Genomic DNA, 17,407 nt, shown 5'->3' with positions numbered 1-17,407 from the left:
ATTACATAACAGCATGCGTACATGCTACGTTCTAGTGTAATTGCTAACGGTTCTGCACTGATACCATATTCCAATTGAGCTATATACTAACAGACACTAACTGACTAAATGCACACTCTCCTCAATAAAGCTGACCAGGGAACGCCCCCTCGGCCTTCAACGTGGCATAGTATAACTCCGTTTCCGCAAGGATCACCATCCGACCCTTTCCAGCAAACTGGAAGTTGGCGACCGTGCTGCCGATCCAGATCTTTCCGAGCAGCTTTCCGGACGGGTTGTACACATGCACGCCGTCGCCGCAGCCCGCGTATAGGTTACTTTTGGTGTCGACGTGGACGCCATCCGGCACACCAGTCGCGATGAAGGCGAAAGTCTTGCGGTTGGAGAAGGTGCCGTCTTCTTCAACGTCATAGCGGTAACTTTGTGTGAAATGCAATGTTAGAGCAGTTGTTGGCTGGCGACTAGACGAGAAAGGTGGCAGAACTTACATGCTCGATGGGAAGGATGAGTTACGCCCGAAGAAGCCCTGGATGACGCCGGTATCGGTCACGTAGGCATGATGGCCGTCTGGGGAGAAGGTGATGCCTGATACCATAGGTTAGCCCTCTCCCTCCAGTGAAGAACTGTAGACGGGACAACCGCTTACCGTTAGGCATATTAAACCCATCAGCCGCAACGGCCACAGCTCCAGATGTTTCGTTGAATCTCCAAACCTGCTTCTGAATGACATTCTCGGGCCGGAAATCCTGAACATAGCCGTAGGTAGTATCGGTAAAGTAAATGTCTCCGGTGCGCGGGTTGATTGCAACGTCATTGATGGAGTTAAACTGACGGCCAAAGTAGTTGTCCAAGATGACCGTGGCATTATAAGGAGCATTTTGAGACATGACATAAAGCGCCGGAGCAACTCTGCTGCCCTGTCCCTCGCCGGCGAAAAGGATTCTGTTCCTGTAATTTGTTGCGCCTAATGAAGCAGTTAGTATCATATTGTTTCCCTCTTTTCCCCCTTTGACCCAATCCCTTTGGTCACTTCTCTTCTCGTGGATAAAAGACATACCATTGGGGTTGGTGATAGCAGGAGTCGCTACGACTACGTGAACATCGACCTTGCCAGTGGAATTTCTCTCCGCCGATACATCAGCCGTCACTTGGGAAAGCGAGATCCTTTGAATGACGGCTGACCTGTTGAGTCCAGTGCCGGCGGCGGGATCACCCGCGTTTTGCACAAAGAAGACGTCATCCGTGGACGGGACCCTAAAATCCTGACCATCAGTTTTTGTTGCCAGTTATCTTGCCTACAACATATTTCAGGTAAAGACCTACCAGACAGCAGCTTCATGAAACATCGGGTTAGTCCCCGATGACTTAAGAAGCGTAAGAGTCGGGTTAGCTCCAATAATATCCAAAAACTCCTCATCGTAAATGTGGAAGGGCTTCTCAGAGAGTGAGTCCTTTGTTGTTCCAGGCGGGATGAAGAGCTGCTCGCGCACAAGGTGTGACAGGTTAGCGAGGAGCATGTCGAAACATGGCGATTCTCATTTTGGCAGACGTACAGTACTATAATTAGCTACAGTAGGAGGCGGCACGTCCCCCAGAACGTTGAAACTTTTTTGGTTGATGACCTGTGCCTGTGCCGGAAGATCGTTGCCCTGGGCAGTGGCAGTTGCCAGGAGCAACGCCGTCGCCCCGGAGAGGAGGGGCGCGAGAGACGTACGCCGAGCATGGACCATGGTGATGAACTTGATGATGAATAGGTATGTGATGGAACAATAAGATCAGTCCGGTATGTAGTCTTCGACGGTGTATGATCACCAAGTATTTATGGAATTCAATCGTACTTTCCTCGATCAAGTTCGGTCAAGTGTAGGTAAGCTTCAGTTCACCGCCGACACCTTCATCGCCATCGCGCACCGGCTAAATCTATGGCGTTTGGTCCCCTGCCAAGTTGTGGAACCACCACACGATGATCATCAACTTGTTGCGCTTTGCTTGTCGTTCTTGTCCTCAACTACAGTCCAAGGCTGGTTTGTTTGTTAAGTTGATATTTCTTGCCATATTGGGCCCTATCCCTCCCAAGTTGTCCTATATCTCACAATGACAAAATGAAAGGCTCAGCACAGATCTGAAAGGCATTATCAATATCCGAGATTGACGAAACAAGCATCAAAAACAACGTATTCAAGGTGAAACTACATGTTAACCACAGAGCCACAATGAAATATAGAAATACCCGGCCGGATAAACATACCCGGGAAACCTGACCCGAGATCTCGAGCTAACGATCAAACCAGTTCTGGACTGTACTAGGTCAGCGCTTCCCCATCTTGACCCCCACATATCTCGGCTTCTTCCAACTTGGCATTGTCTCTCAACAGCCCTGGCCTAGTAGGCCCTCCTGTACTCCTAGCCCTATACGAAAGAAGTGGACTCCGGTACGTGAAGATAGACAAAGGTGAAATTATGCCGATCGGCGGTTGAGCGGTTGGCTGGCCAACCTTTGGTGGTGTATACCTATAGGCGGTTGCAGGTAAAATAATAGGCATCTTACAGATGCTTGCAGAATGAACAGCAAGGTGTTAATACAGCAAACATGGAAGTGATTTCGGGTTTCGGGTCGGAAGCCAGGATTGCCACTAACCATCACATCGATCGTATCAATATTTATGGCCTATTAAGCATGGTCACGAATAATTCATATGTGACGCTGTGACATGTGGAAAGCTTTTGTTTTGTTCCTCACCGTGACCTTCCTCCAGCCCAATGAGCTAACCGCTTCAGCCGTCCTTCTAGATCTAAATCACCGGGATATTCCAGATCACTTACCGGGCAACTTCCGACAACTTGACAAAAATGTTGCGTATATTCCTATTCGACCCTTCACAGTTGCCTTCACTAGTCTATCTTAGTGTAAACTCCTGCAGATTATACTCATCCTCATCGCCACTGCATCGAGACCGCCCTTGTCCCCTTGACAGAGACCGGAACCCAGCTACCTCTCTCTACCCAAGAATAAGATCCACAATGAAACCGACCTCAATCCCCAGAGAAGATCAGGTATAACATACAGATTCCGTGCCCGGCGTACCACAACACCAACCCTCAATTCTGGCAGCTTGCTGAATTCTACATGAGATCGATCATCGCCGACATCCTCCTTATAGGTACGCAGGTCATTTCCCCTCTATTGCTTCCATAGGATTCATCAACATGGCTCGGCACATACAGCCACTTACTCGGACACACATGAATCAGTTCGGACACACATGAATCAGTTCAGACACACATGAATCAATTCAGACACACATGAATCAGTTCAGACACACCCACTAACACCCTCAAACGGACAGTCTCCATCACGAACCCATTTACGCCAGTCTTGAGCTCATCTATAAGGTAGGTACATAACATGAAGATATGTCACCCAGAACGCTAGACGAAGCAAGACTGCCTTTCTCCCGCGCAAGCATGTCGCTCATATGTTGCTCACAGGCTGCTTATCTCCTTTGGGACCAGAAAGGCGGCATCAATCTGCCGGCTAAATGACAACACACATATGAAACAAACTTGACACTCTTGCCAGGCTAATGGCAGGACCAATCTTGTCCTTTGGAGGTGAGGATATATTGGTCTAGTGACCATATTTTCGACTTCGTATATACACACGCTCGTCGAGTGTCTCCCATACCTGGATTGAGAGTACTTTGTACGTAGATTGCTTCCCGGTAAATGAGATGCTGTCACGCGGAATTTGGAGCCCCATTCGCCATCTTGCTGTGTGGGTGTAGAAGGGTAGAGAACTCAGATATCATCGGCGTAAGACCGAGGCAACATATGCGGGCGTTTAAACCCAAATGCCGATGTGACCTCGGGATTGCGTTCGTGGGGACCTTACATTGTTTGCTTTGGCTGTGATTGAGAGAAACAGTACCCGTGACTTCGTGAATGATAGAGGCGACGTAGACGTAGGCAATAAAGAGGGGGTTTGGCTCTCCCCCCTTGTGTGGTCGGCGGGCTTGTCCTTATACCTGCGTCAGTCCGCTTGTGTGCCTCTTTTTCTATCGCAGTAGCTGAATTCTCGCCACCATCGCACTCGAGTCATTGCTCAACCATTCCATTCCATCATCAGCCATGAAGTCCTCACTTTTAGTCGTCCTGACCGCCGGACTAGCTGTCAGAGATGCAATCGCCCACGCCATCTTCCAACAACTCTGGGTAGACGGCGTCGACTACGGCTCCACTTGTAACCGCCTTCCGACCTCCAACTCCCCCGTCACCAACGTGGGAAGCCGAGATGTTGTGTGCAATGCCGGCACCAGGGGTGTCAGTGGAAAATGCCCCGTCAAAGCAGGCGGGACCGTGACGGTGGAGATGCACCAGGTGAGTTCTACTTCCCTTAACACCCTCCTGTCCCTTTCAAGTACCAGCCCAACCACACATCTCCATTCCAATTTTTTCTTACCTAGCATATAACTAACCCAAACCTACAACCCTCGAACAGCAACCTGGCGACCGCTCCTGCAAATCCGAAGCCATCGGCGGCGCCCACTGGGGTCCGGTGCAAATCTACCTCTCCAAAGTTTCCGACGCCTCCACCGCCGACGGTTCTTCTGGTGGGTGGTTCAAGATCTTCTCCGACGCCTGGTCAAAAAAATCCGGCGGGCGCGTAGGTGACGACGACAACTGGGGCACGCGTGATCTGAACGCTTGCTGCGGGCGAATGGACGTGCTGATCCCCAAGGACTTGCCCAGCGGCGATTACTTGTTGAGAGCCGAGGCGCTGGCGTTGCATACGGCTGGCCAGAGTGGCGGGGCGCAGTTTTATATTTCTTGTTATCAGATTACGGTTTCAGGGGGCGGCAGCGCGAACTATGCGACGGTCAAGTTTCCGGGAGCGTATAGGGCCAGTGACCCCGGCATTCAGATTAATATTCATGCGGTGGTAAGTAATTATGTGGCGCCGGGGCCGGCGGTTGTAGCGGGGGGTGTGACGAAGCAGGCGGGGAGCGGGTGTATCGGATGTGAGTCGACTTGTAAGGTGGGGAGTTCGCCGTCGGCGGTGGCACCGGGTGGAAAGCCGGCAAGTGGCGGGTCGGATGGGAATGCCCCCGAGGTGGCCGAGCCGAGTGGTGGTGAGGGTAGTCCAAGTGCGCCGGGGGCTTGTGAAGTTGCTGCGTATGGACAGTGTGGTGGTGATCAATACTCTGGCTGTACGCAGTGCGCCGTAAGTGAAATTCTTCTCTTCTTGAAGGCATGGATGAAGTTCGTGCTGACCATGGTGAACCCGACAGAGCGGATACACGTGCAAGGCTGTCTCACCTCCCTATTACTCGCAGTGTGCCCCAACCTCCTAGGTTCATATTAACTGGTTGGGTAACTTGCTATAGGAGACTTGGTTTTGGATCTTGCCGCCGGGCTAGCAAGATGGATAAACTGCGAGTCGGCAGCACCACTGGTCTTTCGATAGCGAAACACCGTCGTATTGATCTCTCTTGGACAAAATTTGTCATCGATGGTCCTATACCCTTTCTCGCCCGCAGCCGCAGGGTTGGTCATCGTCGCTTTCTTGTTCTTCTCGTCATAGGTTTCCCACTCCCTGTCGCCCGGCCTGCGCTTCTGATCCCGCCCCGGTGAAGTTGTGCACGCCTGTGTCCTCGAAGACATATGTTCTCCTGTCTCTGTCTAATTCAGAATGCGGGGACAACAGCCAGAGAGCGTTTCACCATCGAGGCCCTCGAGACTAGAGGTGTCTGATTGTATGTCGTGCTTCTGTGGATGGACCCTTGGATGCGGTGGAAGTTGACTGGGCTGCTGGGGTACAAGTAACAGGGAATGCCAAGACGCAACGTTGCCGAGCACGTGCAGGTGGGGCATTTTCGGCAGCAGCCCTGTTTGACTTTCTCCACTTATGACCTCCTTCTATCCTCTATCCTTCCTCCATCTTTCGTCAATTTGAGACATGGGCTCTTGTCACGCCTAGTTTCTGGCACCATGCGCCACTTATTTAACACGACAATAGCCGTGTACGAAATGGCCCTTTGACAAGCCTACCCAAGGATATACTTACCTACCCTCGACGAACGCAATTAACCGTATTGACGAAACGGGTCAGGCCGGCCGACTCCCCTGTGGATCAGGACAAGACCCGATGGCCACTGGCAGCGTTATCTTCTTTCTACACTATGCGACATGAACCGAATCGTCCGTACAGATAGACAACGTAACTCGATATTAACCAATGGGTGCGTTTCGACCGACTTCGATAACAGTTCGGAGTCCAACAGGTCTCCAATCTACCCTGCCCGTGGTGCTGTCGGTGTAACCACATCTCGTGGTTGCATCTCACCCGGAGAGTTTAACTGATAAGCAGGGCTCCAAAGTGATCAACAACAGATAGATCGACTGATCCAACGACTACCGTAATGTAACGTCATTTGGCGTTCTAATTCCCTATCTGGGTCAACCGGCCACTTTCGCCCAGATATTATGCCTACAGTTTATCCTCTCTCATTGCAATGAACGGCCACCTCTCCTTCCACTTCTCGGTAAGTACAGCGACGAAAAAAAAACGGCCCTGATTTCCCATCCGATTCCACTCGAGAACATCAGGGTCGAGGTAACCGAAAGCCCAACATGGCTCAAGGCAACAACAACAACAAGGCAGATGCCGCCAGCAAGGATATCAAAGCAATTGTCCACCATGATACCGGCCTGGACGAAGCCATCCACTTCGAACGTTCCCTAACCTTTCTCCAAGCCTGCGCCCTCTACCCCTCCGCCATCCTGTGGTCCGCCTTCGTCTCCATGGGCGTCATAATGCTCGCCTTCGACCCGCAGCTCCTAGGCAACTTGTACGCCATGCCGCAATTCCGCAAAGACTTTGGCTATCTCTATAAAAATGACTACATCATCAGCGCGCCCTGGCAGACCGGCCTATCAATGGGTAATCCCGTGGGGCAAGTCGTCGGCGCTTTGATTGCGGGATACCCGATGGAGCGGTTCGGGAGGAAGTGGACTTTTGGGGCTTGCGTGGCGCTGACGGCTTGTCTTATTTTTATCCAGTTCTTCGCCCGCTCGCTGCAGGTGTTGCTGGTTGGTGAGCTTTTGGGGGGTCTGGTGCTGGGGTGTTATGCCGTCATTGCACCTGCTTACTCGTCCGAGGTGTGCCCGATGGCTCTTAGGGGGGTGTTGACGAGCTATGTCAACTTGTGCTTTGTTATTGGTCAGTTGTTGGGGAACGCAGTATGTGCTGGAACGAGCAAGTTGAGCAATCATTGGGCGTATTCAATTCCGTTTGCGCTGCAGTGGTTTTGGTGCTTGGTTATACTATTGGGGCTGGCGTGGGTGCCGGAAAGTCCGTGGTGGTTGGTAAGGAAGGGGAAACTGGATGAGGCTGAGATGGTGCTGCGTAGGCTGGCATCGGACAAGGTTGATGTGGGAAAGACGTTGACAGTGATTGTGGAAACGGATCGGTTGGAGCAGGAGTTGGAGATGGGGAGTACTTATTGGGACTGCTTTAGGGGAGTGAATCTCCGGAGGACGGAAATTTCCATGGGTGTTTATTGTACCCAGGTCCTGAGTGGGATTTACCTGATCAATTATGGGACGTATTTCTTTCAGCTCGCTGGTTTGGACAACGACGAAGCATTTGACATGGGAATTGGATTTTTAGGTAAGGCGCTTGGCTCTTGGTATCCCTCCACTGCTTCATGCTAAAAACTCATTTCTCTACAGCCGTCGGCTTCCTCGGCACTATCATTTCCTGGCCCCTGTTGATCCGCTACGGTCGCCGAAAGATCTTCAACACCGGCCTCCTAGTCCTCGTCTTCCTTCAAATCATTATTGGCATTCTTGACTGCATTCCTGGCCGGCCCAGTGGCGTTATTTGGACCGAATCCTCACTGATGCTAGTGTGGAACTTCTTCTACGATATATCTGTCGGCCCCGTCTGCTTCGTCATTATATCCGAAGCCAGCGCCACCAGGGTGCGATCCAAGAGCATTGCCCTCGCGACTGCCGCTCAAGGCGCTCTTGGCTGTGTGATGACGGTTGCGATTCCTTATATGATCAACCCTGATCAGGCGAACATGCAGGGGAAATTGGGTTTCTTCTTTGGGGGTCTTGCTGCGATGTGCCTGGTTTGGTCGTATTTGAGGGTTCCGGAGACGAGCGGGAGGACGTATGAAGAATTGGATATCCTGTTTGAGAGGAAGATCGGAGCAAGGCAGTTTCAAGAATACGTTATCGAGAGTGAAGGTGTCGACTGAGGTGAGGATCTCTTCGGTGGTATTGTCATCTCGAGCTGTGCATATCGTAAGATTATGAGAATGATGGTTTCTCTAGTGCGCTATTTGCTATGTCCATGGAATACCTGTGGCATTGGCATTTCTAGAAACGTGTCCGTCCGGTGTCTGCCCCGTGGGCCTCCCGTGTGCTAGACAAACTCCAGGTTGGAAATATATATGTACGTGATCTAACATCCGCAATGTCTCGCTAGTTTCTGGGCTTCACCTTGAAAAAGTACGAAAGGGTCGCCAACGAGCTTGTTAGCCTAAAGCATGAGCCCATCATTTGGGGGAAAGAAAAAGAAAGGAATAGAAAATACAAGAAAAGAGGCACGAGAACTGGCATCCTGTTGAAGTTGTTCAAGCTCTCTCTTTGCGGCATCCGGTTGAGCTCGTGGCAGACACAGCTACGGTTTTGGCCCTCTTTCTCCTGCCACCTTGCTCCTCGCTCGTATCGATATGAGTCATGGGATGCAGTCGTATGGGTAAGCTTTTTGCTCTCTTCGCACCATCTCCTGGCGTATCTCGCACAGAACACAACACCCCCACACTCGTCTCCGGGCATTCATCTCCCGAAATATCTTCCGAGAAACACAGAGACTCCTTCAAGATCTCCTCCCGGCGCTCGTCTCTTCGCCTGTCCCCAGCCTGTATCCATATCTGCTCGTACTCTCTACGCCTCCTGGTCCAAACATCCTCATCATCCATCTGCTCCTCGTTCCTCTTGTTCACCAGCGCTCTGATCACACCCTCTTTCAAAACCATCCTCAAAACCTGACTCTCGATGGCCCTGTCACTTTCCACAAACCCGTGTGAGGCATAAAACTTCTTATCAGCATCGTCGTTCTTGGCCATAACCACAACCGTCGGCTCCCGCTCCCGTCCCCAACCGCTGTCGCCTAATTCTGGACGCCGCGCCTCATGCAGTGAAATGACATCCAGTAAGTACCGGAGAATCAGATCCATCAGGCCTACACCCCCCGTATTCCGTATCAGCATGCAGCTCGGCGATCTCGTAGCACTAGGAACAGTCCCAAATGATGCGACCGAAGGCTACAGGGAAGGGTTCGAAGTCGACTTCTATCTTGGTAGGAGGCCAGGCTTGGGCATGATGCACGTCGCGGCCTGTTTCTCTGTCCTTTCCATTGCGGTCCGAAATCGAAACAGAAGAAGAAATTTCGAGGGACTCGAAGTTTTTTGTTGGTGATGGTGATCCTGAATCGATGACGGTGTTTTCCGTTTCAATCTCGCAGGGAACACGGCCACTAGAGCAACTGCTGAGCTGATCAACTTGGGGGTCTGACTCGTATTCACCCTCTGAATCCCAGGAAGCTCCAGAGGACGGCCTGCTGAGATCAAGAATGGCGCGGGAGGGCGTGAACGTGATGGTACAACAGTATGCGAGCTCAAACTCGGTAGAAGGTTTGACGCCAAACCTCAACGTTCTTGGTGGCAGACCGGCGCGAACACGGAGGGTCCTGTATGCATGGGGGCGGGGTGTGTAGTCGATGCGAAAGTCATAAAAGCCTTCTGATGAGCCTGGGAGCTGTGCTTGGTACTTGCGTTGTAACCTCTCGGCCTGGAATGCCACAGTGTCCCCTGGGCATTCCGCCTCCTCATATGTGCTGAGCATGGCGTTGATGCGTGACCGCTGGCTGAAGAATAATGGATTGTCAATGATGGATATAAAATATGGTGATGAGTCAAACTGGGTTCTTCGACTCTGTCGACTAGCTTGTTTGTAATGTGTAATGATGGCCTGGCTGGTTCAGCAAAGAAGAGTGGTTGACTAATGTGGCCGGGGTTGATGCTGGCGGAAAAAAGAGGTTCGAGATCAACGGTCAAGGAGAATCGCCACACTTATTTGAAGCAATGCAACGGCTTGCGTACTACGGCAGGTGCATGCAATTGGATGTACATTGAAGCAAGAGAACGCAACACTCGAACAGCTTGCTTGTTAGATTATGCAAGTGCAATGGAGATAGGTACCTCTAGGTACTTAAAATAGGTAGCATCAGCCACGGAGTTTGTCAGGCACACCTTCTACGGATATACCGCTAGCAGGTGCACTACGCAGACTCTGCACAGGACAGGGCTATCCCGAGCTACTTCGATGCTTACACCCCTCCTGTATTTAAGGAAGGCAGCCCGCAAAAGCCTGGTGCATTCCGGGGTGGACAATTTCCTCATTATCACTTAATTTCAATGTCCTACCCAGCCAGCCATACTAGGGTCCGTTGGTTCGTTGCAATGCCATCTACTTATTGGCCTACTTAACAGAGTTAACGATGAGTGGACGGTTCGGTAACTTGCTAGATGGGTGATGTATGCTGCCCTGCCGTGTACCTCTAAGGTTGCCCGTGGTGTTTTCCCGATTCGGCCACCAGCCATTCTTTGAACTACTTCATGCCTACCTCTATGTATTGTGACTAGCCCCAGACGCTCAAGCCCATCTTTGCCGTAGCAAGCTGAAGCCATTGAGCTCACCAGAATCCTTCAAATAAAGAAAGCCTCCGGCTTCCGGAACTTCTCGCCCGCATACGACCACGGCTTCCAGCTCTCCTTCAACTCCGTTTCGATGTCTAGCAGCCGATTGTACTTGGCCACCCGCTCGCCCCGACACGGTGCTCCGGACTTGATATGACCTGTGCAGAGCCCGACAGATAAGTCGGCAATGAAATCGTCGGTCGTTTCGCCCGATCGATGCGACACAAAAACGCCCCACCCCAAGCTCTTGGCCAGTTTCGCCCTTTATACCAGAAATCAGTCAGCAAGACCATCACTTTACCAACCCAAAGGCAGTCAAAGGGAAACAAGTGGAGGTGCCAAAACTCACGCATCAAGGGCCTCTGTCACCGTTCCAATCTGGTTGATCTTCAACAACATCGCATTACACGCCACCCTGCTCTCGGCCATCCTGACTCTCTCCACATTCGTCACCAGCAAGTCATCCCCCACCAGCTCCTCAAAATAGAAGTCCTTGCAGAACTTGGTCCACGACTCCCAATCATCCTCGGCGAAGGGATCCTCAAGCAGTGGGATCGGATACTTTTCGATGAGGGACTTGTACAGCGCCATCATCTCAGCTGGGGTCCTGACATCGTCCGAATGTGATTCACCCTCCTTTATTCTCTTAAAACCGAGGTCATAAGTCCCATTCTCTGGGTTGAAGAACTCGGACGATGCCGCGTCGATGCCGAACTTGATCTTATCGGTGTATCCAGCTTTGGCCACAGCCTCGGTGAGCAAGTCGAGGGCTTCTTCGGGTTGGGTAATAGGAGGGGCAAAACCGCCTTCGTCGCCTACCCCCGTGTCTGTTTTGCAGCTTATCAATTCTCACATCACAGTATGATCCACTGATTTGGTTCAGGACAGGACTTACAAATGGCCCCAAACTTATCAGAAATCATCTGCTTCAGAACAAAATACGTTTCAGACGCCATTTGAATCCCCTCCTCAATGGTCTTAGCGCCGGTCGGAGCAATCATAAACTCCTGGAACGCCATGCCGTTTCCGGAGTGTCTGCCTCCGTTCAGAACGTTGAAAAAAGGGACGGGAACCATGTAAGGAGCTTCTTCGCCGCCCTCTCGACGAAGGAACTCGTACAGGGGGATGTTTTAGAATTTAGGAGTTTCACGCTTGTCAACCAACCTAACCTGGGGGGGGGGGGGGGGGGCACGGAACAAAACGATGGGCAATCAAGGACGGAAACTTACCGCAGCAGCAGCCCCAGCCCTAGCACAAGCCATGCTCACACCCAAAATCGCGTTCGCACCCAGCTTGGCTTTGTTCGGAGTCCCGTCCAGTTCACGCATGAAGCCGTCGATCTGCTTCAGGTCGCGACGGGAGCTATAGCCCTCTTTGACCAGGGCCGGGCCAATGATCTCGTTGACGTTGTTGACTGCGGTAAGAACCCCCTTTCCTCCGTACTTGCGTTTGTCATTATCGCGGAGTTCGACGGCTTCGTGGACTCCGGTTGAAGCACCGGACGGGACGAGGGCGCGGAAAATTCCTAGCGATATATTAGTCAGGCAGCCCACCTTGTCAACAAAAACTTGTCGGAGAGGGAATTGTAAGTTGGAAACGCACCATGGGCGGTCCTGACTTCTACTTGAATTGTTGGGTTGCCCCTAGAGTCAAGGCGTTGAGATGCTTTCACGTCCAGAAGCATGGCGGTCGGTTGTGCGTTGATGTTGTTTTGGTCAACAGTGATAACAGATGTTTGGGTGACGTTCGTCTCTTTTAGGTGGTGGACGAATCGCGGGCAGTACTTACAGTTCGTCATCGATGCAATATTCATGACGTGCGTTGATGCATGCCGTATGAGCGCAGCACGGCCCGGCACTAGGCACGTCCCGTTGAGCGGGAGGGGACGTGCCTTTTACATTCTACATTCCAACGACACTCCGTCTCTCTGGTTGAAGATCTTAAGCTTTTGTCTTCTCGAACACCATACATGGACGGTTGAGTAACCAACTAGGCATAATCACATTCATCCCTTTTGCGAAAGTAGACTCCATCGTTTTTGCTCTACTCCTGCTGTTTGTATCTCCAATTGCCTCCGCCTCTCATACTCTTCACATCCATATCCCTCTTCGTATTCTCCACCAGCGTCCCAGTCAAGCTGCACCCCGGGGTCACACATGTTGACAACGGGTGTATGAGCGCCTTTCCTTCCCCCTCTCAACCATCTCTTTCTTCATCTTCTTCTTCTTCTTTTTTTTTTTTTTTTTTTTTTTTTTTTTTTTTTTTTCCTGTTTTCCTCACATCCCCTTCAACAAATGACTATTTGGCACCGCTACCTCGGGCACCACCACCTCAGGCACCGACCTCGCCAGTCCCGGGAACCCCACAAAGTTAGACATTACCTCTAGGAAGGTATAATCTGGTCAAAGGCGGCTCGATGGCAGCTTGGGAAACGGCAAGCCGGAAAAACCCGTCACTACTGAACTGCGAATATTTTTCCTGCAATCTCATCATAGTCCACCATTGGTGTCAGAGATATAGGTCAGGGCAGCGTTTGATTGATGGAAGGAAGGCAAATGCAGTATATGCCTTATTGAAAGTGATGGGTTCAGAATTCAGTGTCACAAACACAGTTCGGCAAGATCAGATAGTATAGGAGACAGGGGGTCAAAAAGATGCCCCTTGAACGTCGAATTTGAGTGAGGAGTGTCCCTGTAATCCAGCAATTCTCAACGCCATTCGCAAGTCTTTCTGAGTTGCACCCCAGCGATAAGGTATCCTTCCAAGAAATCAATCAAAAGTCGCTAAACTCACGCTGGTATCACAAAGCAATTGCTCCAACCCATTTTGTGCCCCTCGCTCGTGCGCCGGTAATATGCAACCCAAGTTCCACTTCCACACCATTTTTTTCTCTTTCCCGCTTCCCGCCTTCGAGAACCATTTCGTCCGTGACGGGGTCGCGCATCACAGTGGCCGTAAGACCGACCCCCGAGGAACCGCGGCCAGACGTATATACGCCGCGCGGAGCTACCTTGGAGATGTACTTGAGCAGTTGCGATTTGGCTACACCGGGGTCACCCATAAGGCAGATGTTGATGTCACTGCGAGTCTTCATGCCGTCGCCGACTTCCTTAGTAATACCGCCGACCAACAAAAGGAGGAGGGCCTTCTTAACGTCGAGGTGGCCGTAGATTTCGGGGGCGATGGACTTGGCAAGGTACTCGTACGTGTTACCGGTCTGTTGGAACTTGGCGATACGGCGGAGAAGGGAGGGGTCGATCTACATCTCGGTGTAGGCCTTCCACACCATTTTTTTCTCTTTCCCGCTTCCCATGTTCACCTGGGCCACTCCTGCTGATTCCACACAAATGGACCGGAAGGACCGCCACCACGGCTGATCAAAAACATCTCCAAGTTTTCCATCCTCCCTCTTAATGCACTGTTCTCCGTCTCCAGACCATGATTCCTCCTTTCAAGCTGGCTGATATACTCCGTCGCCTTACTGAGGATGGTCGCCTTGTTGAGCTTGGGAGCCGGAATCAGACCGCTCAAATCCCCTTCCTCGCCCTCATACTCATCATCGTAATTGCCGCTCTCCATGCGCATGGCTGCGATGCGAAGAGATGGAACGGAGTCGCGAAGCGCTGCGATCTTGTCGTTGAGGTTGGTGCGATATCTCTTCTCGATCATGTTGTGGGCCGTCTTCTTGGGGGCCGTCATGGATGGGAGGGAAGTGCTCTTTTCCTGCTTGATCGGTGGGCTGTGGGACGAGTTGGGCGGCGGGGATAGGGAGACGCGCTTGGCTGGGCGACATTCCTCCTCATCGGAAGACGAAGAGCAGGAAGACTTGCGCTTGAGGTTGTTGCGCGAGGGGTAACGCTTCACATCCTCAGCAAGTTCGATAGGTTGTTGCTGTTGTGGTTGTGGCTCAATAACGGCAGCCGGGGTGGAGCGTTGCGAGGGGGGTGTTACATCCATGACTTGAGACTGGAACAGTGGCGAGTTGGTATTTGTGCCTTCGAAGTTGAAGTTAAGGTCTTGTGTTGTCGTGGGCACCTCTAGCGAGAGCTCAACGGGGTTGATGGATGGGCTGGCGGTAAGAGGCCGAGGTGGGAGGGTCGAGATGAGGCTTCCGTCGTAGGGCTCAGACTTGAAGCAGTCTTCAGACTCTGGGGAAGGCTCAAAGTGCTCACGCTCGAACTTTCCCCATCTAAACAAATCATCACCATATGGCGAAAATAAACCGAAGGAAGTGGCGCTTGGCACAGGGGAGAGGGGCGATACAGGGGATCCCGCAGAGTCGGAATTGAAGTCGGTGCTGTTGAAGTCCTCATAAAGTGCAACTGGCGAAAAGTCCGTTAAAGATTCAGGGCAGGTTTGCTGTAACAATCGTTAGTCGCCTACATTTGCGCCATGGACAAGTCTGTGAACGGATGTTGTCATGTTAACTTACAAGCTGGCCAGTGCTGTAGGGCACGGTAGTGTACGACGTAAAGGCTATGGGTTGGTCCATGGTTATTGTCCTGATGTCCATCTGGTCACGAAATCAGGTGTGTTTATTTTCGGGTGTGGTGTGTTTGATGTTTTGCATTCAGACTGTGCGGGTAGCGATCCGAGCGCTTGATGTGTTGTCTGTTTAATCGGACGGCTTGTCTGGTGATGAACAAGCGTCTGGATTGTGGTGTTTTGAGTTTTCTGGGTGATCTTGGTGATGCAATGACAACTACTATATGCCATCGAGAGAGAACAATGGGCTTTTTGATATTAAAGGGACATAGTCAAATGACTCGGAATCGTTCGGTAACGCACGCTCGTGTAGGTACTCCCGCTCGCCTACCTACTACCGCATGGGGCTGTGCGTGCATTGCATCCATGTGCAGCAGACCCACTGCTGCAAAACGGGCGATCTGCATCACCTGCCAGTCATACGATTGCGCCCAAGAATCCAACTCCATATCAACGGCAAAAGGTCTGGATCGCACTGGGCTAGGTGGGCAGGGCAGGGTGCATACCTAGAAAGTCCACCTCAAGTCGCTAAAGCCAGCGGGCTTTCGCTACAGGGGCTAGAGGACCCCATGGGCCCCTATGTATTCGGCTGGAGCCCTGTTCTGAGAGCACATGGAGGTACCATCTTTAACGCCGGTGGTCCGTCATAGGCGGCCTTTCGAGTTAGTGAGCATGGCAGCGGCTCAACATCGAGACCTCGGAGCTCTCCGGGACGTGGCCTCGGCATCAACAGCCCCAAGTTGCGTCCCTGTCCCAACTGGCCCAGGCTTGTCCCTACCCTCCCCAACACTTCTGCACAAACGTGACATAGAGGACCTTTGGTGCCCCTAGGCCTAGGCTCCGGGTCGGGTAATTTTTGGCTTGGGGTGCTCGGCGCCGGTTGACTTGACAACTGCCATGGGCTTTCAAAGCTTTGCCGTGCAGTCATCAACAAGTCGCATATGGACTACGATCGAGTCTTTTTCAAAATGGGCTTTGGCTATGCCGAGCATGCCTGGGACGGCTATTTTTGCCGCGCAACGAGGTGAAATTCGGATCATCTTTGTTTCTCACATGTCAGAAAGATACTACACAATGAGGGTGATAGATATGGTGTATACTTGTGATTGGGATTTGCTGGATGGGTCACGGCATCACGCTGCTCCCAGATCCTGAGGTTAGTGGTTCGACGGTCAACCCAACATATTGGCATACCGCGCGGAGACCCGATGGTGATGAAAGCGCGAGATATCATCAAGGTTTCTACTGGGGGTAATGGGCCGTTTCTGACTGCAGCAGATCGAGATCCTGCTCCCAATCATTGCCGTGCTCGGTCATGGGGATTGTAGTAGTCGCGGTTGACCGCGCTCCGGAGTCATGGGTCAAGCGGATACGGACGAAGGTGGACGAGAGGTGCCAAAAGGTGCCATGGCCGATTGGAGAACAACCGTTGAAAGCCGCCGCGAGGGCGTCAATCGCGGAGAAACATTTGCACGTTGACTCGATTGGATGCTTGGCGAAATCCCTTCAGTCCGTTTGCCGTGGGTTCGGGCCTGGCGAGGGTGGGAATAGCACCTCTTTTGGGTTGGGTGTGTTTTCGTCGAGCAGGTCAAGCGAACGAGATTGGCTTGGAATCTGCTGTGTTTTGGGAGAATGGTTCGATTTCGAGGAAAGCCCACAATCCAGAACTGACCCACCATAACGGCCCGCAAAACGTGTGACCGGAAATGGCCGTGCAGTAAATTGCTAGTGCTAGGGTACTGCGTCGGCCATTCCCCCTGCATGTGTACTCACAAGCCATCTCGAAAAATTCTCGTAAACCGTGCACCTGGATCAAACTCACCCGATATTTCCTCGTCTCCCCCCGGTGCCCTCCTTGGGTCACAGGATTCAAGTCCCGATTTGGCGAACAACGCGATGCCATTGGGACGATGAACGATGACTGTTGAAAAATTCACTCATTGGGATCATTGCCACCAGTTATGAGCCCATTGACGTCCATTCAACATGCTACCGGAGAGGCTTGGTGGAGCATGGCAGCCCTGGGAGTTGAAGTCACTCCTGTCAACGGACCTTAAGCCAGACAGAGGGGAGGGGCATGTGAAAGACCCATCATCCGAACTGCCCCACAATGGTACCTTACCTCTAGTGTACGCAGTAGGTATTGTACCTAC

At 51.8% G+C, this 17,407-nt stretch overlaps 7 protein-coding genes across 8 annotated transcripts; 3 read left to right on the top strand and 4 right to left on the bottom strand.

The window, feature by feature from the left end:
• Positions 1–56: 56 nt before the first annotated feature.
• On the bottom strand, positions 57–2,171 carry NCU01866 (lactonohydrolase). The gene is made up of 6 exons (XM_960404.2): positions 1,554–2,171; positions 1,324–1,478; positions 1,058–1,254; positions 647–964; positions 489–585; positions 57–419 (listed from the first exon to the last, which is right to left on the bottom strand). The coding sequence occupies exons 1-6, from the start codon at positions 1,728–1,730 to the stop codon at positions 122–124; spliced, it is 1,242 nt and encodes a 413-aa protein (XP_965497.2). The 5' UTR covers positions 1,731–2,171; the 3' UTR covers positions 57–121.
• Positions 2,172–4,128: 1,957 nt separating this feature from the next.
• On the top strand, positions 4,129–5,351 carry gh61-10 (glycosylhydrolase family 61-10; the record flags this gene model as incomplete). Its single annotated transcript, XM_960405.1, has 3 exons — positions 4,129–4,377; positions 4,499–5,221; positions 5,289–5,351. The coding sequence occupies 3 exons, from the start codon at positions 4,129–4,131 to the stop codon at positions 5,349–5,351; spliced, it is 1,035 nt and encodes a 344-aa protein (XP_965498.1).
• Positions 5,352–5,959: 608 nt separating this feature from the next.
• Positions 5,960–8,264, top strand: NCU01868 (MFS maltose permease MalP; the record flags this gene model as incomplete). Its single annotated transcript, XM_960406.2, has 2 exons — positions 5,960–7,669; positions 7,732–8,264. Exons 1-2 carry the CDS (start codon positions 6,631–6,633, stop codon positions 8,262–8,264), a joined length of 1,572 nt encoding a protein of 523 aa, XP_965499.1. The 5' UTR covers positions 5,960–6,630.
• Positions 8,265–8,642: 378 nt separating this feature from the next.
• NCU01869 (hypothetical protein) lies at positions 8,643–9,915 on the bottom strand (the record flags this gene model as incomplete). The annotated part of the gene is made up of 2 exons (XM_960407.3): positions 8,643–9,253; positions 9,330–9,915. The coding sequence occupies 2 exons, from the start codon at positions 9,913–9,915 to the stop codon at positions 8,643–8,645; spliced, it is 1,197 nt and encodes a 398-aa protein (XP_965500.3).
• A 599-nt stretch (positions 9,916–10,514) lies between these two features.
• NCU01870 (Eno3 protein) lies at positions 10,515–12,475 on the bottom strand. Its single transcript, XM_960408.3, has 5 exons — positions 12,372–12,475; positions 11,999–12,294; positions 11,665–11,881; positions 11,119–11,596; positions 10,515–11,031 (listed from the first exon to the last, which is right to left on the bottom strand). The coding sequence occupies exons 1-5, from the start codon at positions 12,451–12,453 to the stop codon at positions 10,779–10,781; spliced, it is 1,326 nt and encodes a 441-aa protein (XP_965501.3). The 5' UTR covers positions 12,454–12,475; the 3' UTR covers positions 10,515–10,778.
• A 182-nt stretch (positions 12,476–12,657) lies between these two features.
• NCU01871 lies at positions 12,658–16,794 on the bottom strand. Of its 2 annotated transcripts, XM_011394582.1 has the most exons (4): positions 16,355–16,794; positions 15,202–16,294; positions 14,047–15,128; positions 12,658–13,640 (listed from the first exon to the last, which is right to left on the bottom strand). In XM_011394582.1, the coding sequence occupies exons 2-3, from the start codon at positions 15,280–15,282 to the stop codon at positions 14,085–14,087; spliced, it is 1,125 nt and encodes a 374-aa protein (XP_011392884.1). In that variant the 5' UTR covers positions 15,283–16,294; positions 16,355–16,794; the 3' UTR covers positions 12,658–13,640; positions 14,047–14,084. The 2 variants fall into 2 exon arrangements, with proteins under 2 accessions (XP_011392884.1, XP_011392883.1); XM_011394581.1 differs by having other exon boundaries at positions 13,405–15,128; positions 16,355–16,497.
• Positions 16,223–17,168, top strand: NCU01872 (hypothetical protein; the record flags this gene model as incomplete). The annotated part of the gene is made up of 3 exons (XM_960410.1): positions 16,223–16,278; positions 16,533–16,822; positions 16,984–17,168. The coding sequence occupies 3 exons, from the start codon at positions 16,223–16,225 to the stop codon at positions 17,166–17,168; spliced, it is 531 nt and encodes a 176-aa protein (XP_965503.1).
• Positions 17,169–17,407: the final 239 nt, after the last annotated feature.

This window comes from Neurospora crassa, linkage group I (genome assembly GCF_000182925.2).
Source record: "Neurospora crassa OR74A linkage group I, whole genome shotgun sequence".
Taxonomy (NCBI): Eukaryota; Fungi; Ascomycota; class Sordariomycetes; order Sordariales; family Sordariaceae; genus Neurospora; species Neurospora crassa.
Note: the sequence above shows the minus strand (reverse complement) of the source record. Positions and strands in the feature narration are given on the sequence as shown.

Bases quoted from the DNA above. Each gene is read 5' to 3' on its own strand.
- NCU01866 (XM_960404.2), bottom strand. From the start codon at position 1,730: ATGGTCCATGCTCGGCGTACGTCTCTCGCGCCCCTCCTCTCCGGGGCG. The intron at 965-1,057 runs GTATGTCTTTTA...CTGCTTCATTAG, and splicing joins TGCTATCACCAACCCCAATG to GCGCAACAAATTACAGGAAC. The intron at 586-646 runs GTAAGCGGTTGT...CTATGGTATCAG, and splicing joins TGGGTTTAATATGCCTAACG to GCATCACCTTCTCCCCAGAC.
- NCU01870 (XM_960408.3), bottom strand. From the start codon at position 12,453: ATGCTTCTGGACGTGAAAGCATCTCAACGCCTTGACTCTAGGGGCAAC. The intron at 11,882-11,998 runs GTAAGTTTCCGT...CCCCTGTACGAG, and splicing joins GGGCTGGGGCTGCTGCTGCG to TTCCTTCGTCGAGAGGGCGG. The intron at 11,597-11,664 runs GTAAGTCCTGTC...GCTGCAAAACAG, and splicing joins TGATAAGTTTGGGGCCATTT to ACACGGGGGTAGGCGACGAA.
- NCU01871 (XM_011394582.1), bottom strand. From the start codon at position 15,282: ATGGACATCAGGACAATAACCATGGACCAACCCATAGCCTTTACGTCG. The intron at 15,129-15,201 runs GTAAGTTAACAT...CGATTGTTACAG, and splicing joins CCTACAGCACTGGCCAGCTT to CAAACCTGCCCTGAATCTTT.